The sequence below is a fragment of the Tursiops truncatus genome, chromosome 15 (genome assembly GCF_011762595.2).
Source record: "Tursiops truncatus isolate mTurTru1 chromosome 15, mTurTru1.mat.Y, whole genome shotgun sequence".
Classification (NCBI taxonomy): Eukaryota; Metazoa; Chordata; class Mammalia; order Artiodactyla; family Delphinidae; genus Tursiops; species Tursiops truncatus.
In genome coordinates, this window is record NC_047048.1 from 78,300,698 (window position 1) to 78,323,825 (window position 23,128).

A 23,128-nucleotide genomic window follows, 5' to 3' on the forward strand; every position below is an offset into this window, starting at 1 on the left:
CTCCCATCACACTTTGCCCAGGCATCATGATTGGCATATTCTTTTCCTCCCATTCATCACGTTACAGCATCGGCAGGAGCACTGTTTACTCAAGGATTTTCAATCCAGTGAAATGATTCCAATTCTTCTTTTAAAAAAAGCAAAATCAGGCAATTCTTTTTAGAAAAAAATCAACTAGGAACAAAAAAAGGAAAGATTAATTTTTTAGAAACTTCTTACCCAGGTGAAACAGAGACGGTCCTCTGTTTCTGAAAAATGGCGTTTTCTGGCAGATAAATCATGCCTTAGTCTCCACCATTCATCAGCAGTGAGAACTGAACAATTTTTTTAAAAGGGGGAACTAATGTGATAATTTTGATAGAAGGAATCAAAGAAGGAGAAAAATGAGGCATTTTTATTTCCCTAAAAACGGGTGAGGTTTTAGGCATAAATACACAGGTGGGAAAGTCTGGGCAGGTGATACAACAGGGGAAAGGCCAATGATAAGGGCTACTCTGCTTGTAGATTTCCCTGTCTTTTTATTTCGTCACATTTACCCTGTGCCAGCCACTGTTCTTGGAGCCACCCTACACAGTTAATATTATTATTCTTCCCATTTTCGAGATGAGTCTCTGAGAGTACACATTTCTTGCCAAGGTTACAAAGCTAGTGAGCGGCAGAGCCAGGACCTGGTCTGTGAGCCTCGGAAGCTTCAGTGTGCTCATATCAGTTTCCTTTTGCTGCTGTAACACATTACCATAATTTTTGTGCCTTAAAACAACACAAAATATCTTACAGTTCTAAAGGTCAGACATCAAAAATGGGTCAACTCCTGGAAGCTTGAGGGGAGAATCTGCTTCCTTGCTCTGAAATCGAGCAGGACCCTACAGGACCTTCTAGGGGACAGACCTCTGTGTCCCCCGCCTCTTGTTTATAGAAAACCTTTAGCCTCCTAGGCCTTCCCCAAGTTCCCAAGAGCAAATTTAATCACAGAAATGAGAAAATGCAGAAACAAAGGAAAACAGTCAAGCAAGACAAAAGAATTATAGTTTAGCCACAAAACAAAGTCCAGACCTTTAGTTCCTCTTCAAGGGCTACAGATAATATCCTGAGCCATATCCTTGAGTTGGTTTGCAGATACTAAAAACCCCACAGGTGGAGGAAGTTAACTACATGATGACCACCAGCACGGAGACCCCAGACCAGTTAGAACCAGAAGGTTGATGACTGAAATCTCTGAAATACCTCCCAGTTACCTCACCACCAACCAATCAGAAGAACGTCCACGAGCTGATCAGGCAGCCTGCAACCCTCTCCCTCAGCTTGCTTTTAAAAACCCTTCCCCAGAAGCCAGGGGAGAGTTCAAGTCTTTTGAGCCTAAGCTGCCCATTCTCCATGCTGGGTGCCTTGCAATAAACACTGTACTTTCCTTCACCACAATCCAGTGTCAGTATATTGGCTTTGCTGTGCATGGGGCAAGTGGACCCAAGTTTGGTTTGGTAATCCACATTCCTTGCCTCATGGCCCATTCCTCCATATTCAAGGCCAGCAATGGAGCATCTTGAAGTCTCTCTCTCTGTGACATCCACTCCAACATTACATCTCTTTCTCTGACTCTGACCCTCCTGCCTCCTGTTACCATGGCTGTTAGTCTTGAGCTCTAACCCTCCGCCTTGCTTGAGGGGATATAAGCTGCAGAGAAGTGTTATCATATTTTACAGGAGACCACCAGAAGAGAAAAACAAGAGCCCACCAGAACTGGTTCGAATCAGCAAGGGCCAAGATGGCAGAAGCCCCAACCTCCAGCAGACCGTGAACTTCATTATATGCTCACTGTAATACATTAGCAGCTAAATGACACCCGCCAGCACCGTGACTGTTGACAGTTGCCATGGCAACAGCCGGAGGAGGGCATACAAGGACTGAAAAGGGGTGTTGTTCCAGTACTGAGCATACCACACCCCTATTCTCAGAGAAGTCATGTACATTTCTCCCTCTCTTTATTCAATTCCCTCCCTTTTGCCTCGACCCTCCTATATATACGGTGTCTCAGACCAAGGCGGGTTGAGAAGTTGATTTTCGAACTAAGTCCCCGCTTCTCCATTCTCTGGCCATGGAATAAAGCTTGTGCTGTTTCAGCCTCAGCGTCAGTTTCGTCATTGGCTGTGCGAATCCGAACAGGAAAAGCACCTTCCCCACCAAGGCAGGGGGGCTTCAGCCTGGCTAGGGCCTAAGTGGTGATCCATACGACCAATCTGGCAACACTGCCTCTTATAAGGACCCTGTGGTTACACTAGGCCCGCCTGGATAATCCAGGATCAGCTCCCCATCTCAAGATCCTTAATTTAATTACCTCTGCAAAACCTGCTTTTGACAAGCAAGGTAACATATTCACAGGTTCAGGAGATTCAGATGTGGCCATCTGGCCTCCTTTTCTTGGCAGGATAGTTTTGAGATCCCTCACGGTGCTGTATTTGGTGGTAGCTCATTCCTATTTTTGCTGAGGACTGTGTGTGTCTGCCCTAACTGATGCGACCACTCTACCAATGAACATTTTGCTCTGCTGGAAGTACTTCCCCAGCTACTCTGGAATTCAAATCAACATGTACTGGAAAAAGAAAGGGAGAAACCGAATATATGAATTTAAACAATCACGTTTTGGTAGAGCAAACACGTTAGCCTCTAACCCGAAGTTGCAAGACAACGTGTTGCTCTCTGTGGCACTGCAGGTAAATCACGCTGTGCGAGGCTTTGGCATCATTACCAGCTTTCTCTGACACACGACTTTCAAATGGCATCTGAAATTGGCAAATTAAGCTAGAAATATAATGTGGCAATAAAAATGAGACATTTTGATTTTCTAAGATACTGTTATTGAAGATGAATTATAATGCTAAGCTTTGGAGAGAAAGCCCTCATTCACATGAGCTGTACTAATTAATGTTTGTTTGATATCACAATCCCCTGGTCTCTTGCCCTTCCCAAGAAAAAATACTGTGCGAAATAAATTTATTTCTATGAAGAAACAGAATGTAACTTCATGAATCACTTTAAAAGAGGTGTTTTGCCTGACTGCTCTCTCCCACAGTGTCTCTGGAAGACAAATAAGTAAAACATTGAAAAAGAATAAGGGATGTAGGAAAAGCAAATTTTAAGGTCAGATTTTAAATTTCTAAGTGCTATGCTAGACAGGGCTAATACAGTTAACTTCAAACTGTAATGACAGCCTTTATTAACATTAAATCCAACACAGAAAAATAAACTTTCCTCACATGTTGACCACGTGCCAGGCACTCTTCCAAATATTGTAGGTCTATCAACTCCTTTAAGCTTCCCAGTGATCTTCGAAGCTCTGGCCTACTGCTATTATGATTCCCATTTTACAGATGTGAGAACAGAGAGGCTGAGCAACTTGCCTAAGGTCACACAGCAGAGCCACAAATTGAATTTAGGATCCTGACTCCCTAGGCTGTGTGCTCAGCCACTGTGCCATCACTGCTTCTCAATAAGTCTTCACAGAAAACATTCCCGCATGGTAATGAACAGTTTTAATTATAACAGGAAAAAGTATAGATGGAAAGAAGGAAAACAGTCACCCAGCATCCCACTTAGCTATTTTTCTGGTGACTTTTCTCTATGTGCATACATATGTGCAAACAGCAAGAGAGATGAACACAAATGTGCATCAAAAGACCCAGTCAGAAAATTCTGTCCAAAGGACAAAAAAAGTCACCCAGAATCCCACTTTCATACCCCTTTAAAAACTGCATCGAAAACTATAATAACCTAGGGGAAAGAGCATGAGGATGATAAGCTGCCTTCCTCATTAAATGAGATAATCATTCCAAAGTGAGTTGCAGAGACCTGGGTTGTCAGTGAACGTAGGCAGAGTTTTTGACTTCAGAGGATTAACTTAAACCCTTTACAGATTCTCAAGCCGGTGCTGATGCAAGGCTGCAGGGTATGAGAGCTACGTGCAACCAACCTACGACTCACTCAAACCAGATTCTCTTTTCCCTTGTATGTAGGTATCCACACAGCAATACACTGTCCCAGACTGTTACCCTATATTTCTGTTACTTATTTTCCTCTTTCCAGGAAGACTGCCTCTTCTATAAAAATAAATGTTGGGAGCAGGGAGGAAAGGAGGGAAGGAGGGAGAAAAAAAGGGAGGGAGGGGCAGAGAAAGAGAGAGACAGAAAGAGAGAGAAAGACTTTTTCAATTTTCAAGTTTGTTCCTATGCCCTTCCTACACACTCCTTGCCCTTGTGCCCCATATTAAATAGGGGCATAAAAACAACAACAACAGTAATAATACAGATAAAATGATGATAAAGAAAACCATTTCTGTAGGGCATATTATATTCTCAGTGCCTCTCAATTTTTTGAGAACACCTACAGTTTGCAAATTATAAAAACAATATGATTCTCATTTCAAAGTCTGTGCATCTCAACAGCCAGCTTTACACTGTTCTCATCAAAGGCCGCTGCTGTCAGTACAATCCATTTTGTGCACATCAAAGTAGAAGCTTGACTCACAAGGTTGAAAGGCAGGAAGAGACTTGTGACATGATCTCATCCTGTGGTTGCCAATCCTGGCTATGCGTCAGAATCTTCTAGAAAGCTTTCAACAGTTCAGATCCCCAGGCCTCAACCTTAGGGTAGTCTAGACAGAGGCTATGGGCTGGGACCTGGGCATCTACGTTTTTAACAAGCAACCTGGGGGTATAATGTATTAAGAAATACAGGACTCCCCTGGATGTCCAGTGGTTAAGACTCTACGCTTCCACTGCAGGGGGCATGGGTTTGATCCCTAGTCGAGGAACTAAGATCCCACAAGCAGTGCAGCGTGGCCAAAAAATAAATTAAAAAATAAATCTATATTTGGCCTTCATCTCTGTTCCTGGCACAGAGCTCCTAAAACTTAACTTTAAGAGCCATGAAGAAGACTTTTATCATTCATAACAAGCCAGCCCCTTTTAACCACATCTGAGTTTATGTTATTGAGGTGACTTTGGAAAAGCCCCTAAGGATGGGGGCCCCGGTTGCCAGGGGAACAAGTCATGTGATTAGAGGGCTGGGACTTTCAGCCTCACCGCCCCCCATCTCCAGGGAGGGGAGAGTAGCTGGATATTGAGTTCCACCATCAATGGTCAATGATTTAATCAAGCATGCCTACATAATAAAGCCTCCACAAAGGTCCCTAAAGAACAGGGTTCAGAGAGCTTCTGGGTTGGTGACCACGGGGAGGTGCTGGGAGGGTGGCTTGTCCAGAGAGGGCATGGAAGATCCACTGCCCCATCCACTGCCCCCAGGATCCCCTCCCCCATACCTTCCCCTACGCATCTCTTCCATCTGGCCATTGCTGAGTTGCATCCTCTTATAATGAACCGGTAATCTAATAAGTACGTTGTTTTCCTGTGTTCTGTGAGCAATTCTAGCAAATGACTGAATCTGAGGAGGAGATCGTGAGAACCTCTGATTTGTAGCCAAGTAGGAACAGAAGTTGTGGGTGACCTGGGGACTCCCCACTTGCCATTGGCAACTGAAGTGGGAGGTAGTCTTGTGGGAGTGAGCCCTTTACCTGTGGGAGCTGCTGCTAACTCTGGGTTGATGGTGTCAGAACCGAACTGAATTGTGGGACACCCAGCTGGTGTCACAGAATCACTTGTATGGAAAACCCACACATCTGGTGTCAGATGTGGTGTGGGTAGCAGAGCATAGCGAGGGGAAACAGAGAGCAGTTATTTTTCTTACACTAGGAAATTCTAAAGCCGCTGGAACCAATGCTATGATTCATCTCATTGTTCAGGAAATGAAGCTGAAGCCCAGAAACTTACATGTAAAGGACAGCAACCATAAGCCTCATATAATCATGATAGCTAATACATACATAGCACTCACTATGTGCCAGGCACTGAAGGATACACTTGTATTATATCTGATATCTGTGTTGTAGGTACTGTTATTATCCCACTTCACAGACAAGGAGGCTGAGGTTCAGAGAGGTTAATTAACTGGCTCAAGGTCACACAGCTGGTAGGTGGCAAAACCAGCAGTCTGATTCCAGAGTTCATACCCTCAACCACTGGGCTATACTGCCTCATATAATTTATAGATATTCCTCACATCGTAGGACTCAGTCATTTTTGATGCTTTGAAGTTATAGCCTTATACTCCAGAATGAAATCAAATTGGTAAGTTACATTGTCCAGTTTTAATACTGCCCTCTGTTGTCTTCTATATTTTACTTGTTTCTTTGGAATTCCTAAGTGCTGGGTAATATGTAAAATGCTTGGTGAATGATCTCCTTGAGTCCTCTCAGCAATTCTGTGAGCTAGGTGTTCTTATCCCCACTTTACAGATGAGAAAACCGAGGCTTAGAAAGCCAAACGACTTGCTCCAGGTCACACAGCTAGTAAGTTGCAGGACAGGGATTTTCACTTTGGTCTGTCGGACCCTGAAGAGGCCAGACTCTTAGTGTTTCTACTGTATTGCTTTTAATTCATTGCTGTAAAGCCTCGGCCTCTTCCAGGCATCATACATACTCAAGAGAGATGAGTACTGTTAAGAGTTGAATTGCCGAGGAGCTTCCCTGGTGGTGCAGTGGTTGAGAATCCGCCTGCCAATGCAGGAGACACGGGTTTGAGCCCTGGTCCGGGTGGATCCCACATGCCATGAAGCAACTGGGCCCGTGTGCCACAACTGCTGAGCCTGCGCTCTGGAGCCCACGGGCCACAACTGCTGAGGCCCGTGAGCCTAGAGCCCGTGCTCTGCAACGGGAGAGGCCGCCGTGGTGAGAGGACTGCACACCACTGCCAAGAGTGGCCCCCACTCGCCTCAACTAGAGAAAAGCCCATGTGCAGCAACGAGGACCCAATGCAGCCAAAAATAAATTAAAATAAATAAATAATTAATTAACAACAACAAAAAAGAGTTGAATTGCCAAGAAGATGAAGTCCTAGCCCCCAGTTCCTATGACCTCGTTTGGAAAGAGGGTCTTTACAGAGGACCAAGTTAAGATGAGGCCAGTGGGGGTGTGCCCAATCCCACAGGGCTGTGTCCTCATAAAAGGGGGAGGTTTGGACACAGAGTGGAGAAGGAAGATGCTATGAAGACACAGGGAGAGCACCACGTAGAAGCCAAGGAGTGCTTGAGGCCACCAGGAACCAGGGCACAGGCAGGGGAACAGATTCTTCCGCAAAATCTCAGAAGGCACCAACCCTGCCCACACCTTGATTTCCAACTTCTGGCCCCAACACGGTGAGACAATACATTTCTGTTACTTAAGCCACCTGATTCGTGACACTGTGTTTGCAGCCCCAGGAACTAATACAAGTGTCTTCCACGTGAGTCTGTGGCTTCAACTCTTCCATCTTGTTTCACCATCAACAGGGATCAGCAGACCCTTCACCATCCCCCCAACCCCCAGGAGGAGCAGTCCCCACGTGACACTGACCTTCATGGTAGAGTTGAACAGAGTGGGTGGATACCATCACCGGCATCCCATTTTGACCACACTTGTCGCCAGATGCCACCTGGAACAGAACATGTGGCAGTATTAGCCGAGTCTTTGGGGAAAGTCAGAAAAACTCAAGGCCACAAGGGTGCCTCACAAAATTCAAGTCTGCATTTCTAGGAACTACCCGTTTTCTATCACGCCTCAGAGAAACTCTATAACCTGCTGCAAGGACTGGACTCCTGTGTTGATAAGAGCTTTGAATGGTCTCTACCTCCTTTCAATGAGTCCCACAAGCACAAGCAGGACAGACACCCTCGTACAGATGGGACACACAGGCAAACTGGGGTGCTGGTCTGACCAGGGAGGGGACAAGAACTTGACATGCTGTGAGGTTAACCACACTCCAGGGTCCTGAACACAAGCACAGGCGTCTCTCGTCAAATACAGGAAGTTCGTTGTTGCTATTTTTCTGCTCCGTGTCCACTCCTTCCCCTGCACTGTTACAACCCCCTTCCGACTTTAGACCACTGCCCTGAATTTTTTTCTCTTCTGTTATTTACTGTAGACATTTAAAAAGATTATACATATATATGTATGCACAGATGTACATATATATACACACGCACATATACACATACTCTCACATGGAAAGGAAAAAAGGTTGCAAAAAAGAATGTATGTTATATAATGTCATTTTAGTAATAAAATAAATTATACCTCTAATAGTTGGCATTAACTGAATATTGATTATATGCTAAGTACTTTGCATATCGTGTCTTATTTTGCCAATACTATTAGTAGTATAATATATGTTAATAAGTGAAGAGAGAAAAAAACCTAAAAGACTAAATACTCACCTCCTGATGATGGGAAACTACTGGGGAGATGTGAAAGATGTTTCTTTTCTTTATATTTTTGTAACAGTTTTGCTTAAAAGAAACCTGTGTTGGGAGTTCCCTGGCAGTCCAGTGGTTAGGACTCGGTGCTTTCACTGCCAGGGCCCAGGTTCAATCTCTGGTCGGGGAATTAAGATCCCCCAAGCCACATGGTGTGGCCAAAAATAAATAAATAAAAATAAAAGAAGCCTGTGTTCCTGAATTTATCATTAACCCCACCAAGAAATCATAAAATTGAAATATCAAACTCATGAGATCATTTGGGTCTGAGGTCATAACAGGCATCCCTGGGGTAATACTTGGTGTGCAAATTGATTTACTTGGCTCACAGAAGTTTTGTTTGTTTGTTTTTTTTAAGTATTTTGGAATCAGTTGCCAATATTTAAAAAATCAGGAGGTTGCATTAACACCATTTTCCAGCTTCACATGAAAAATAAGTCTCTGGGAACGTGCTGAGGGTGAAGTTGGTCAGAACCAACTGTCTGCAAACGGGCTTCACCCTCCCGCTTTGCTCATTTTTGTCACTGCCTGGTCCTGGAGGCCAGAGGCTCCCAGACTCGGAATCATTTGGGGATCTTGGGAAACTACTGATGGCAGGGCCCCTACCCGGAGGTTGTGTTTTAGTTGGTCTCAGGTGGTGCTGGGCATCGGGCGTTTTCACCATTTCCCAGGGATTCTAATACGTGGTCAGGTGTGAGAACCTTCTCTGACTGCAGCCTTCTGTTCTGAGCAGGAATTCCCTCTATGCTGTGATCAATATCAGTTCGTAGGTATTACCTCCTCCTACAATGATCTCCATGTCTAACTGGGCTCTAGATCTTAAACTGAGTTGATTGCAGAAGCACTGGTGGTGGACATGTAGCTTCTCTGCTGCCTGCTTGTAGATCTAAGGTCTAAGGAGAAGCATTTGGGTGTCCCTGGCCTCAGCCCTCCAGAGCAATCTTCTAAAGGAGGGATTCACAAACAAGAAGTTCTACACGTCGGCTGAACACGCAACAGCTGAGGAGCCTTGAAAATCCAGGTGCCGCCCTGGTTCCCACACACAGATTCTGATTTCATTGGTCTAGGGTACAATTCCAGCCTCACGATTTATGTTTAAGTTTCCCAGATGATTCTAATGTCCAGCCACGGCTGCAAACTGCTGATCAAAAACTGGGTTTCTCATCCTCAGCACTGTTGATACTTCGGGCTGGATCATTCTCTGCTGTGGGGCCGTCCTGTGCATTGCAGGGTGTCTAGTAGCATCCCTGGCTCTACCCACTAGATGCCAGTAGCACTACCCGAGTTGTGACAACCAAGAAACATCTCCAAACACTGCCAAGTGTCCCCTGGTGGGGAGGCAAAATCACCCACAGCTGAGAACCCCTGGTCTAAACCCACCTGGGAACAGAGATCAGATTGGCCCCAGGGGAACCAATCACCATGGAGACAGGTTTCATAGGCTCCCAGCCCTGCAATTTCTGACTCAGCAGGCCTTGAGCGGGGCCTAAGGGCCTGCACTCTTAACAAGCTCCTTGATGGGTTCTGGAGGTTTGAATACAACCGAACAACCCCTGGGAAAAGCAGCATCAACCACGCCTCTGTGATGAGCCCTGGGCAGGCTGTTTATTCTGCCGTTACCCCCAACTCTCCCAACTAGTAGCTAATGACCCAGTGACCATAACTACACCACCTTGTGAGTGTCCGCTTCCGAGTCGTTCTCTTGGTCCTCGACTCTTTGGGGAACACTCATTTGGTTACCCATTGTTCCTGCAACAGAGAAAAAGAGAGACAGAGAAAAATGAAAACCCAAGACCAGCAGAAGTCTCACTCCTGCCTATAAAACTAAGGTGCAGAGACCGCCAAGGTATTGTGGGTATATTATCACAAGCCCCAGGTAGACCAATTGCTTGTGTTTATTTTGGGGAATGAGGGGAGATTTTGGGCTCATAAATTCAACAGAATTGAAGTCAAATGCAGCCCCAGTTTTCAATTACATTTCATTGCTGGGAGAATATTATCATCTCAAAAAGGATATTCCGTGTAGATAACATTTTCTTCTTTCTTAGCCAGTCACAACTATTATATCAAGGAGATTTTAGAATGGGGACAGTTAAAATAATACTTATAATTTGTAGTATTCTCTGACCCTCAAACTAAATTTAGTCCTGTTAAAACCTCTCATAGGACTGGCTTTGTTTTTCATAGCATTTAGCACTACGTGTAATTATGTGTTTATTTGGCTATATCTTCATTCATTTATTGATTCAACAAATATATAGTGAGTGCCAGCTCTGTACCTTACGCTGTGCCACACACTAGAGTTACAGCTGTGAATTAAATGGATGAGGCCCCCGACTTCATGGAGCTGAAATCTGTTGGGTGGACAGACAATAAACAAACAGACAGTAAATCCACAAATCAGGCCGTTTTCGATAGTTCAAGGCAGCATGGTGCAGTGGTTATGAGCACAGACCGGGAGCAAGACAACCTGGGCTTGAACCCTCTCCCTGCCCCTCACTGCTGTGTGTCCTTGGATGAGTTGATTAGCCTCTCTGTGCCTTACAGGACTGCTACAAGGACACAATGAGTTAATGCTTGTAAAGCGGTTAGAATAATGTGTGGCTCTTAAGAAGCAATATATATGTTAATGTGTTATCAAAACACATAGGATTCAGTGCTATGAATAAAAAGGAAATTTGTAATGTAACAAGAGGGGGGCCACAGCAGAGGGCAAGAGGTGGCAGCACTGAATAGGATGGTTCTGGAATGAAGTAACAATGGATCTAGATTTGGAGGGCAAAACAGAGCATTTAACTTCTGTCTGCCTTCCCCAATAAGCTGTAAGCACCACGAAGGCAGGGACTGTCTGTCTTTACCCACTGTTGTATCTCCTATTCTCAGCACTGCATTTGCATTGATCAGGTGCTAAATTATTACTTATTAGTTGAGTGGAGGGAATAATCATTCATAACAACCCCTCACCCGGCAGGCAGGCGCTGAACTAGACACTTACCCACATTATCACTAAACCTCTCAAGAGCCTTGTTAGAACAGTAATGGTAACAGTTAACAATAATTTAGCATGTTCTCAGTTCCAAGCACTGTTTTCCAAGAGCGTTTCCTGTACCGTCTCATGTAGCCCTACACACCCGTGTGAAAGAGGTGTTGCCATCGTGTCCCTCTAGCTGAGAGGAAGCTGAGTCACAAGGAGGTAAATTACTTTCCAAAGGTCAGCCTGTTAAAGATGGTAGAGACTTTGTAAAACAATTATACTCCAATAAAGATGAAAAAAAAAAGATGGCTAGATTCAAACACCGGCTGCCTGTGCTCCCAACCACTGGAATGTTCCACATATAACTTTACAAGGGGAGGTAATAATATGTCCCACATATTATTACCTCCCCTTGTAAAGGAGGGAATTGAGTCTCCCAAACTCACCCAGGACACATCCAGAAAATGGCCGAGTGAGGATTTGACCCAGAGTATGTCTGGTTCCAGAAGTGGGACTCTTTCAGCCACTCCAAGCTTCCTTACTACCTAAAAGCTTTTCCACGCACACAAACGATTCCAGCGTAGCGTGCGTCTCCAAAGACCTGGCTGCTGGCTCATCTGCCCTGATGGCTCCCAGAATAACAGCCAGGGCTTTTGCTTTCTGGCTGAAAGCAGCCAGTGCATCTCCAAGGATTCCCATGGGCCTCTGGCCCATGGTATGAGTTTTTATGCCCTGGTAATAGACTCAAGTAATCAGAAGTTGGGGAGGCCAGAAAAGGGCTTTCTTGGGGGAACCTGGTAGATATCAGAATCTGGGGATTATATATGTTTACTAACTACAACATGTAATCAGGCTGAGCAGTGCTAAAACATACAGGACACTAGTTATGTTGCAATATTTTCTATTTATAAAATCCAAGATATACATACTTACAATAGGCCATCACTTCATCTATAAATGGGACTTTATGAATATAATATTGAATATTCAAGGCCAGGGTCAGGAAATGACAGCTGGGGGACAAATCCAGCCTGCCGCCTGTTTTAGTATGGCCAGTGAGCTAAGAATGGGTTTTACATTTATAAGTGGTTGGAGAAAAAATCAGAAGAATCATAGATTGTGACACATTAAAATTATATGAAATTCAAATTTTGGTATCCATAAATAAAATTTTATTGGAAGACGTCCATGCCCATTCATTTATGTATTATCTACGTACGTCTGCTTTCACGTACTGAGGCAGAGTTGAGTAGTTGCAACAGAGACCATATGGCCTGCAAAGCTTAAGATATTTACTGTCTGGCCCTTTCTACAAAGTTTATCACTTCTGCTCAAGATCACCCTGGGTAACATATATACCCATTTTGCAAATAAGGAGATTGAAGCAGCTGGGAAGTTAAGTGTTGCCCAAATTGAGACTGACCAGGATTTGAACCCACTGTGTATAAAAATAATGACAACAACACTCTAACCATAGTAATGATAAGATAGTAATAATAATAATAACAACAACAAATTTGGTGAGTGCTTACGATGTGCTGAGAAACTGTTCTAAGAGCTTTACTTGCTGTAAATGAATTCATTCCTTATAGCAAATCAACAAGGCAGTGGCATCATCATTCCAGTCTTACAGATGAGAAAACTGAGCTTTGTAGGTTAAATTCCTCGACCAAGGCCACTTGCAAAAATGGACACACACTAGATGACATCTCCATCATCCAGGTTTTATAAAATTAAAAATTATTTACCAAAAGATTTACAAACTTTCAAAGTTCCTGTTATTCAATCTAAATTTAGTCCAATTTGGGGGCTACCTTCAATAAAAATATTTGAGGTTATGAAAAAATCTTTGGACTGGGAGAGATGTCATGTGTGCAAGCAGGAGAGAAATTTTTTCAACCCACAGAGTTCGGGTTCGAGTTCGGGTTCCATTACCCCAATCATTGCACTTTTAAGGAGCCTCTTGGCAGATTCAAGGCCAAATGGACTCAGAAAAGGAAAATCCATTTGCACGTCTTTTGCGGGGACAACTTGGACTCAGATAACATTGCTTTCCACCAGCAGTTACAACATATGTGTTGTGAAATTGCTCCTGCCCTTCCTTCAAATTCGGCGAGGAGCCTGATTTCCACGAGACAAAAACAGTTACTGCCACCTATTGGTCAATGTCAGTATCGGCAGAAATGAACATATTCAGCCTCCAGGGCAAGGTCAAAATGTCTGGGGAGGTCAAAGGAAACGGTTTTACATTTAGCAGTTAAACCTTCCGATAAAAGTTGGCAAGACAGTGGCAAGTCCTCTAGCCCCAAAGACAGTACAACTAATAAGACAATAATGATGATCACATCTGCCTTATGACGTGCCAACCCAGTGCTAAGAATTCTGGGTGGAGAGCACTGCAGCAGGATAAAAATGTGGGCTCTGGAGACAAACCACCAAGTTGAGAATCCCTGCTCGGCTACATACTGAAGGAGTGACCCTGAGCCAGCGACTGAGCCTCACTGGGCCTCAGTTTCCTCTTCTGTAAGGAAGAGGAAAGGTGATCAGGATAAGCTGATCACCCTGGAAGCCAGGTCGGGGACTCTGTGAGGCAAGGGCCCTTTTTATCCCCATTTAGCAGATGGTAAAACCGAGGCTCCAGGTGGTCCAGATGACAATTCCTGTCTGTGATGAAGTTTTCTCCAGTCTCCAACAAAGGAGAAACATAAATTAGATGACAAGTTTTTTCATCAAGAAAAACATATTCTTTGAAAGAGCTAGGTTTTATTTTGGAAAAAAAAAAAAAAGTTTGAAGGTGATGTCAAAATGCCCCTTCTTTGATGAACTGATGGTGTGAGTTGTTTTGTTCTTATGACCTTATCTGACATTAAACACACGCCTCCATATGGCAGAGGGGTTTGTTTTTGAAATTGGACTCATGTTTGAGGGCCCAGCATTTGGAGAACATGGGGTAAGTCTTTGGACGGGGCTCATTCAGATGAGAAAGTCCCTTTACTTCTCCGCTTCCCGACCGTGTCCTTGAGGCCAGTCTTCAAACCTGGTTACACATTAGAATCACCGTTGGAGATTTAAATGCCCGGGCCCGGGCCCCAGCCAGACCCATTCCATCAGACTCCCCGGGGTGGGGCCCCGGCATCGGAATATTTTCAAGATCTCTGGGTGACTTCCATGAGAGCTGAGGCCAAGAGGTGCTGTTTTGGATATTCTGGGGAAGTGAGCATCCCCCAGGCCAGGGACCCTTCCGGATGCCGACTACCCTGGTACCCAGAACCAGCTCGGGATTCTCAGATGGAGGAAGCGCATTGGCTTCCAGGTCCCACAAATCACAATCAGCCTGGGCATTTGAAAACATTCACAACCCTTTCAAAGCACTTCTTTTTTTTTTTATTGGCTGCACCGCCCATGTGGCATGTGGGATCTTAGTTCCCCGACCAGGGATGAAACCTGCACCCCCTGCAATGGAAGCATGGAGTCTTAACCACTGGACCACCAGGGAAGTCCCGCACTCCTTTTTGAGCCCTCTGTTTTGTCAGCCCGAAAATCAAAAGAAACCTCCTGGGTCTCCGGCTTTCCTTCCCTGAGAATAGGGGTGCAGGGCACACTTGCTCCTGGACAGCCTCACCTCCTGATTGGTTGTTGAGAAGTGAGGGGCACGTGCCCCGCGGGAGGAGGGTAGAAGGGCAGCCTGAGCGGGGAGCCATCACTCTTCTCCATTTCTGGGCACCCCCTCTTCCCCCTCATGAAAAAGAGCTCTGGAGTGACACATGCCTCTGTAAACCCCACGATTGTGAGGCTCTGGGCCAAGCACTGGGCCCTTTCAATGCATTTTTCTTGTGGAAAATGACAGTATTCGTAACGGTGACAACAATAAGCATGTTCTGAGTGTTTCCTATGTGCCGAGCACTTCTTCTTTTTTTTCGGTACGCGGGCCTCTCACTGCTGTGGCCTCTCTCGTTGCGGGGCACAGGCTCCGGACGCGCAGGCTCAGCGGCCATGGCTCACGGGCCCAGCCACTCCGTGGCATGTGGGATCTTCCCGGACTGGGGCATGAACCCGTGTCCCCTGCATCGGCAGGCGGACTCTCAACCACTGCGCCACCAGGGAAGCCCCCGAGCACTTCTGATTTGTGTGTATTGACTTCCCTTGGCCCTTCTGCAACCGCTCTCTGGGTTAGATGCTATTTTCTCAATTTTCTTTCTTTTTAATTGAATGAAAGAGTCTTTAAATTCTACAGCGCTTTACAATTTTCAAAAGTTTCACACACATGGTTTCATATAATCCCATAATAACCGTTTCCCCTCACCACTATATTGCCCCTCCCCCATTCCCTCTCCCTACTGGTAACAATCCGTTTGTTCTCTATCTCTGTGAGTCTGCTTGTTTTTTTGTTTTAGTCACTAGTTTGTTGTATTTTTTAGATTCCACTTATAAGTGATATCATACAGTATTTGTCTTTCTCTGTCTGATTTATTTCACTTAGCAAAATGTTCTCCAAGTCCATCCATGTTGCTATAAATGGCAAAATTTCATTCTTTTTTATGACTGAGTAGTATTCCATTGTATATAAATGTGTGTGTGTGTGTGTGTGTGTGTGTGTGTGTGTGTGTGTATCACAACTTCTTTATCTATTCATCTGTTGATGGACACTTAGGTTGCTTCCATGCCTTGGCAATTGTAAATAATGCTGCTATGAACATTGGAGGGCATGTATCTTTTTGAATTAACATTTTTGTCTTTTTCGATATTTTCTCATTGTTTTTGAGAAACTGAGGCACAGGAAGGTTGTGACACTTACCCAACAATCTTTATACATCACAGTAGTGTGTGGGAAAGGTTAAATGAGGTAGGCACGTAGCAGGCACAGAGCTAGTATATTAAATTATATAATGTCTGGTGCATTTGGTCCCACTTATCCAGGACTATATATTTACATTTTATATTTCAGATCTTGTCATATTTCTTGATGAGTTACATTATTATATTAAAATGTTCTCCTTAGGGGCTTCCCTGGTGGTGTAGTGGTTGAGAGTCCGCCTGCCAATGCAGGGGACACAGGTTCGTGCCCTGGTCTGGGAAGATCCCAGAGGCCGCGGAGCGGCTGGGTCCATGAGCCATGGCCGCTGAGCCTGCACGTCTGGAGCCTGTGCTCCACAACGGGAGAGGCCACAACAGTGAGAGGCCCGCGTACCACTGAAAAAAAAAAAAAAAGTTCTCCTTAGAAATATGCTTCTGTTTCTCACAATGATTCAAGAGCAGTGTTTCTCAAACTGGGGGCCCCCCAAGGGACATTTGGAAATGTCTGGAGACATTTTTAATGGTCATGACTCAAGATGGGAGGCTGCTACTGGCATTCAGTGGGTAGACACCAGAGACGCTGCTAAACATCCTACAATGCACAGGGCAGCACCACAACAGAGAGTGATCTGGCCCCAATGTCACTACGTGGAGGCTGAGCTGAAAAGAAAGCAGTTCATGCAGGGTTTAGCCCACTGGCTGGTGCACAGCAGTTGAGGAATAAAGATTAGCTATTATTATAAATGGTAAATAAAGTGTGCCATACTTTAGAAACAATAACACCTACTATTTCTACAGTGCCTTCTCTATGCTGGGTATTGCTCTGAATGCTTTTCTGTATTAACTCTCTGTATTAACTTTTCTGTATTAATTTTTTTTATGCTTTTCGTATTATATCCTCCTAAGAACTTCATGAGGCAGATATTCTTTTGGACCCCATTTTACAGATACAGAACCTAAGCCCAGGGACCCTAAATTTCTTGCCTAAGATCATGCTATGAACTGAATTACATCCCCCTCCAGATTCACATGTGGAAACCCTAGCCCAATGTGACTGTATTTAGAGATAGATTAGAGGAAGTTATAAGCGTGGGGCCCTAATCCTCTAGGATTAGCGTCCTTATAAGAGGAGACACCTAAGAGCTTGCTCTCTCTCTCCCACGTGAGGACACAGCAAGAGGGCAGAGGTGTGAGGACTGCAAGCCAGGAAGAAAACTTTCACCAAAATCAGAATTGGTTAGGATCTTGACCTTGGACTTCCCAGCCTCCAGAATTGTAAGAAAATAAATATGTGTTGTTTAAGCCACCCAGTCTATGGTATTTTTGTTATGCAGCCTGAGCTGACCAATACAGATGATCAGCTAGTAAGAAGAAACATCAGGACTTAACCCTTGGCAGCCTCGTTCCAGAGTTCAAACTCTTAACTTTCTTACCTTTACTGTCTCCTCTGCCATATAACTTATGCTATATTTTATTTATTAATACAACATAGAATATTAAATATTTATTGCATATGTGTTTTTGCAGTGAGAAATTAAAATCATAACTAGTCAAGGAATGTAGCCAGATCTAAAGTGAGGAATAAAAAATTGAGAAGTCATCAATAATCTTTGGAAAGATTTAGCCCGAGGGCTTGGCAGTAGTCAGATGAGAAAATGTTAGTTTTTACTATTTATTTCTCATATTAATGTTATGATCCCATTAGCTCTGTGGTCTGATCCACAAGTAAATTGGCCATTCTGGAAGTTTCCTTTGAATCCCTCATTTACTCCAGTGATTTGTGTTCATGTGGCTTCATTTAATTTAATCAATTAATTAATTTTAAAGATTTTTAATTGAATAAGTTTGATGTGTAACATTGTGTAAGTTTAAGGTGCAACACGTTACTTTGATATATTTATATATTGCAAGGTAACTGCCGATGTAGTGATATTTATCACATTACACAATTGTAAGGCAATATTATTTTCTATACTCATTATACTGTGTACTAGATCTCTATGGCTTATTTATGACTCGTTGCAAGTTTGTTCTCTTAGACACCTTCACTTTTATCCCCTCCTAGCCCTCCCACCACCGCCAGCATCTCCTCATTTTAGTTACAGCTTAACAGTATGCCGTCCTCCTGGGAACAGATCAAACACCAAATATGGTACAACCTGCCCTGCAGCTGCCTTACCAGCCGGCAGCTAAATGACTGTTAAATGAAAGGAGGAGGTCCTCGAATGGTGGAATGGCGACAGAATTAGTCACCAAGTAAACAGAAACACCTTTGATCAATGCAATGGAATGCAGGCCAACTGTGGCCCTTCTCACCACCCATTGAGGGCGGGCGGTGTCAACATGGCCAGGCTGGCACACCAGCAGAAGCCCTCTGCCCCCCAACTCCAAAGGCAGGGTCAAGATGAGTAAAGAGAACAGACCTGCTCTGCCAGGTCCCATAGTCCTGCATCTCCCCATGGTCCCCAGCACCGTGCTGGGAGCATGGGCTGCAGTGTGCAGTGGTGCAGGCTGCCACCTGCACGGGGGAGCACATGAGGACTGAAATCCATCCGTCTCTGTGCTCCCCAAGTCCTGTGCCCTGCGCCCTGGCATGGGCCCATGTGGGCCCAGGGGAAGGAGCTTCTTTATCAAAATGGTGCTGAGTGTTTTAGGAACGCTTCGTAACTGATGTCCTGCTATTGGAACACTCCATTGTGTTTGCATCCATTTACGCCTTGTTGTTCCTAGAAGGGTCAGAGCTCAGTATCTTATTCTGAGCGTTGCATCAACCATTTTTAAGCTAATAAAGATAGCAGGTAACATTAACTGCAGGCTTACCATGGGCTGGGCAGGGTCAGGAGTAGGGTGGGACAGGAGAGGCATCCGGGTGCAAAATGCAAGGAGGCTTCCCCCTCAAGGTTGGGTAGGTGCAGATGGGCACCTAAGAGGGAGTGCCTCCCTGAATTTTGCCTCCAAGGTGCCTGGGGCCAGGCTCTTTATTTACATTGTCTCTATTTTCTCTTTCAGCAGCCCACATCATTCCCCCATTACACAGATAAAGAAACTGAGGCTTAGTGACGCAAGCCCTTCATCCCTAGAAGATAAGCTCCATGAGGGCAGGCGCCTTGCTTTTCCTGCTTGCACAGAGCGAGCCCTCAACTCACCTTTGCTGATTAAATGGATAAAGGAGAGTAAAGTAATCCTGATCAGAAAGAAAGCTCTGGAGAGGCAGAGCTAAGGTTGAACCTGGTTCCACGTGACTCAGGCACTCAGATCCTTAACCACGTCCAGGCCCAGGTCTGGGCAGCAAAAGAAGCTGCTGACATGGTGACGCTCCACAAATGTTTAACCCGCCAGCAGCTCGGGCAGGCCTGTGGGAGCCGAGAGCAGCCCTCCCAGGTCTTTTCCAACCCTCTCCCTGTGCAACCCCATCACTGGGAACAAGCCAGGATGGGCTTTTCCAGGCCCATTACTCTCCTGAAGCACATGCCTTTTTCCTAGAAAGACAACCCTTCCCAAGTTTCAGAACCCTTTGGAAAAAACACCCACCATGATTTGGGACCCCTTAAATTGAAAACTACATTAGCACAGCCCTCTCTTGCCTTTTATTTAGGGAGAGAGGAAGGATCTATACACCCTAGGCATCTAAGGCAGTGCAATCGGCGCAGAGTGCCATGAGGATGGGGCCAGGTGCCCCCTGGTGTAAAATTTAAGGGGCACCAGAAAACTCAGCCATCAAGATAGACGATATATTTCACCACAATATTTAAAAAAACCAAAGTTAGTGCTGGGACTGATCCTATCTTTACTAAATATGTTGCTACTTTGTTCACAGTGGAGTTTTGGCATTGATCTTAAAATTTTAAACCATTGCCTTAAAATATAATTTATCTCGAAAACTGAGTTTTTTGGTGTCTCTTAAATTTTGCACCCAGGGTGAGTGCCTCACTCCTCTCACTGAAGTTCTGGCCCTGATCGGATCCCAGTTTCACAACTTCCTTTCTGTGAGCTCTAGAAGGAGTTCCTACCCACGCCCTCCTCCAACCTCATTTTCCTAATTATCAGACGGCGATGATGATATAACAACAACAAAAATAACAGCTAACGTGTCAAGCGCACAGGTGTTCCCATGCGTTGGTCTCCTCAGCTCTCATGGCTGTCACTTTGATCTCGGTACTATGATAATGCCCATTTTATAGTTGAGGAAACTGAAGCCCAGAGAGTGAAGTCACCCGCCCCAGAGCAACCAGGCAGCCCAAGGTGGGACTGAGACTGGTCCCACCCTCTCGTCACCATGACTCTTCAAAGCAGGAAAACTTCTGAGGGCAATGCAAATTTCTGCAGTTGTGCTGCTGGGATTTGAATCAGCACCTACCTCAAGGGGCAGTCTTGAATGTTAACTAGGACAATTTATGTGAACAGCAGGATTCACAAAAGGCACTCGGGGAGTCCTTCTCCCTGTCTCCTTTACTTCCTTAGACAATGGCCCTAGACACAGACTCAAAGTTGGCTTTACTATGGGGGATTCTTGTCCTGATGGTGGTCCCCAAATCACACAGAATACCCTTCCACCTGCTGACTTTCCCCCAAGTTTTACACTTGAAATGACGCTCCACTGTTCCATGCAAATAGGAGCTGTTTCTGTTGCTTTGAACTTGACACTGCCCACATTGCCATTTAATCTTTGTAACCTTTCAGGTAAGGCTATCTTTGGGTCCATTTCACAGATGGTGAAACTGAGGCTCTCACATACCCAACGCCACGCAGTGACTCAGCGGCAGAGCCGGGGTCAAGCGCAACCCTCTCTGACCCCTGGCTTCTACATTTCACTGCCTGCCACAAACAACAAACCCTCCAGTCACGCTTAAAGGATCTGGAAGCAATTACCTGCTGAGCCCCTGGTGGGAGTGTCTTCTGTCCTCTGGTGTCACCTGGAGCTGCTTTTACTTGGAGCGCTGTGTCTCCAGCTGGTGCTGCCCAGTGCCAGGCTGTCAACTGAGCCCGGCGGCTCCCTGCCCTTTGCTTCCTCGTCCGCAGCCTGCTGGCTGAATACACAGAGCAGGGCAAACACAAGTCTGGGTGGAGCCCTCCTCTCCCCGACTGCCCTATAGAAGCAGGTTCTCTTCCTGGATTCAGGGGCTGTCCTCACCTCTCCAATAAAACCCGAGTACCTGATTTCTTTTGTGCTAATGCCTCCCTGGCACAAGCATCCTGTCTGGTTGCCCTCACCGGCTGCAGCTGCTCGGGTTGACCTGGGTAGCTAATTCCCCTCCCCGGTAACCACGGGTCATGGGCAGAGCAGGGAAAACACGTTCTGTAAGGTTTTACCGTTCTGTCTGCCTTTCACCTTCACTCTTTCTGGAACACCCCCTCCGCCACCACCTAACCACCTAATCGGGAGGAAATAACATCTCACCCACTGCACCGCCCCCAGTCGCATAAACATCACTCCCAAAGGGCTTTGGATACTGGAAGGCAGGTAACCTAAGGGTGGCTTATTGCTCTGGAGACAGAGCACGGCATTGGAAAAGGCATTCTTTTTCTCTGCAGGCCAGAAATTCCAGACAGGCTATTTATTTTATTTAATTCCAGCAAGGATATTTACTAAGGTGTCTTAGAAAGACATATGCAAGGCAGTATGAGAGCATAAATAAAAAGATAACAAAAGAAGATAGAAAAATTAGAGTGCGTACAGCAAATGGGACCAGCACCACATATAAATCTGCATGTGGATTTACAAACTTGCTATGAAGGCTTCACAGATGTGGCTTTGAGCCTCCTGATAGCCATTGCAAAAAGGGAAACATGATAAGTTATATTATTCAGTGTTCTTGAAAACATTCAGGAGAAATACAAACTAGTAATTATTGTGGCTTTATTCATTAATATGCACATCCAAGCACCCACCATGAATACTTGTTGAGCACTGGGCTATATATAGGCCTGCATTTAGAGTGGTGAGGAAAAGAGGCCCTGTCCCCACCCTGCCCGGGCTCATTATAATTAAACACAGAGTCCTACAAATAGAGTCACAGAGTAGGATCCTCATTATGAAACAAAAGCCGAGGCTGCTAAGAGAGAGAAAGAAACAGGGAGAGCTGGAGAAGGCCCCTTTCAGAAAGCCACATTTAAGGGACAAAAATACTATTGAAATAAAAACTGAATTCACAGCTGGATGCACCATAATTAGGTCTATAACCTCAAGTTCAGCTCAGCACTGTACCTTTAAATCTGGAATGTCATAAACCCAATTGCTAAGCAGCTGTCAGGCGCGCACACAGTGCGGACACAAGCACAGAGGCAGGCTGGCCTTGGGGGTCAAGGGCCTGGGCTCCCGGACCCTGGGTTCACACGTCACCAGCTGCTGAGTGGAACAAGCAGCTTGCCCTCCGCCCCCCTCAGTCTCTGCCGCCCCTCTTGGCTGCCAGTGCCTTGGAGCTGATTTGGTGCTGGTTTTTGTATCCCGACTCTCAGCACCCTGCAGAACGGGGTGACCACCTCCCCGCCGTCGAAGAGGTGCTGGGCAAGCACTTCCTGATGGGACCGCCCCCCCCCATCATTACTTATGACAGTAAGTGCCCCATGGATGGCATTCTACTCTTTGCAAAGCATTTCACATCCACCCATCTCAGTTACGTCCACGCCATGATTAGGAGTTTGGCATCTGTTTTACGGGAGAATTAATTATATGAGGTTTAGGGCCGTGAGTGACTCGGGCCACGAAGGAACATCATTCAGGCAGGGCACTTGGCATTGTGGCTGGTGTATCTTAGAATCTCCTCGAGTGTTACTGAGTAGTGGTAATGTGGGCAGGGCTGGCTACATGATGTGCAGGACCCAGTGCAAGAGGAAAATGTTGAGCCCCTCGCTCTGAAAGCAGGAAATAGTACTGGTAGACATCCTGAGATAGAAAGCGCTTTCCCTTCTTCCACAGTCTCTCGCTACGTGTTATGTATTTTATTTGCTATTCTAAGTCACTCTAAGGAAAGAAAAATTTTAAAAGTTATTAGCATGAGTTTTACCATTCATATTCTATTGTGC

At 45.2% G+C, this 23,128-nt stretch overlaps 1 protein-coding gene across 1 annotated transcript in view; it reads right to left on the reverse strand.

The window, feature by feature from the left end:
* BCAS1 (brain enriched myelin associated protein 1) overlaps positions 1-21,117 on the reverse strand; it is a 105,650-nt gene extending 84,533 nt beyond the window's left edge. The window contains exons 1-3 of the mRNA XM_073793112.1: positions 20,975-21,117; positions 10,010-10,086; positions 7,439-7,517 (exon numbers count right to left, since the gene is read on the reverse strand). Coding sequence (XP_073649213.1) covers positions 7,439-7,517; positions 10,010-10,081 — 151 coding nt within the window. The 5' untranslated portion in view covers positions 10,082-10,086; positions 20,975-21,117. The remainder of the gene's footprint in view (positions 1-7,438; positions 7,518-10,009; positions 10,087-20,974) is intronic.
* Positions 21,118-23,128: the final 2,011 nt, after the last annotated feature.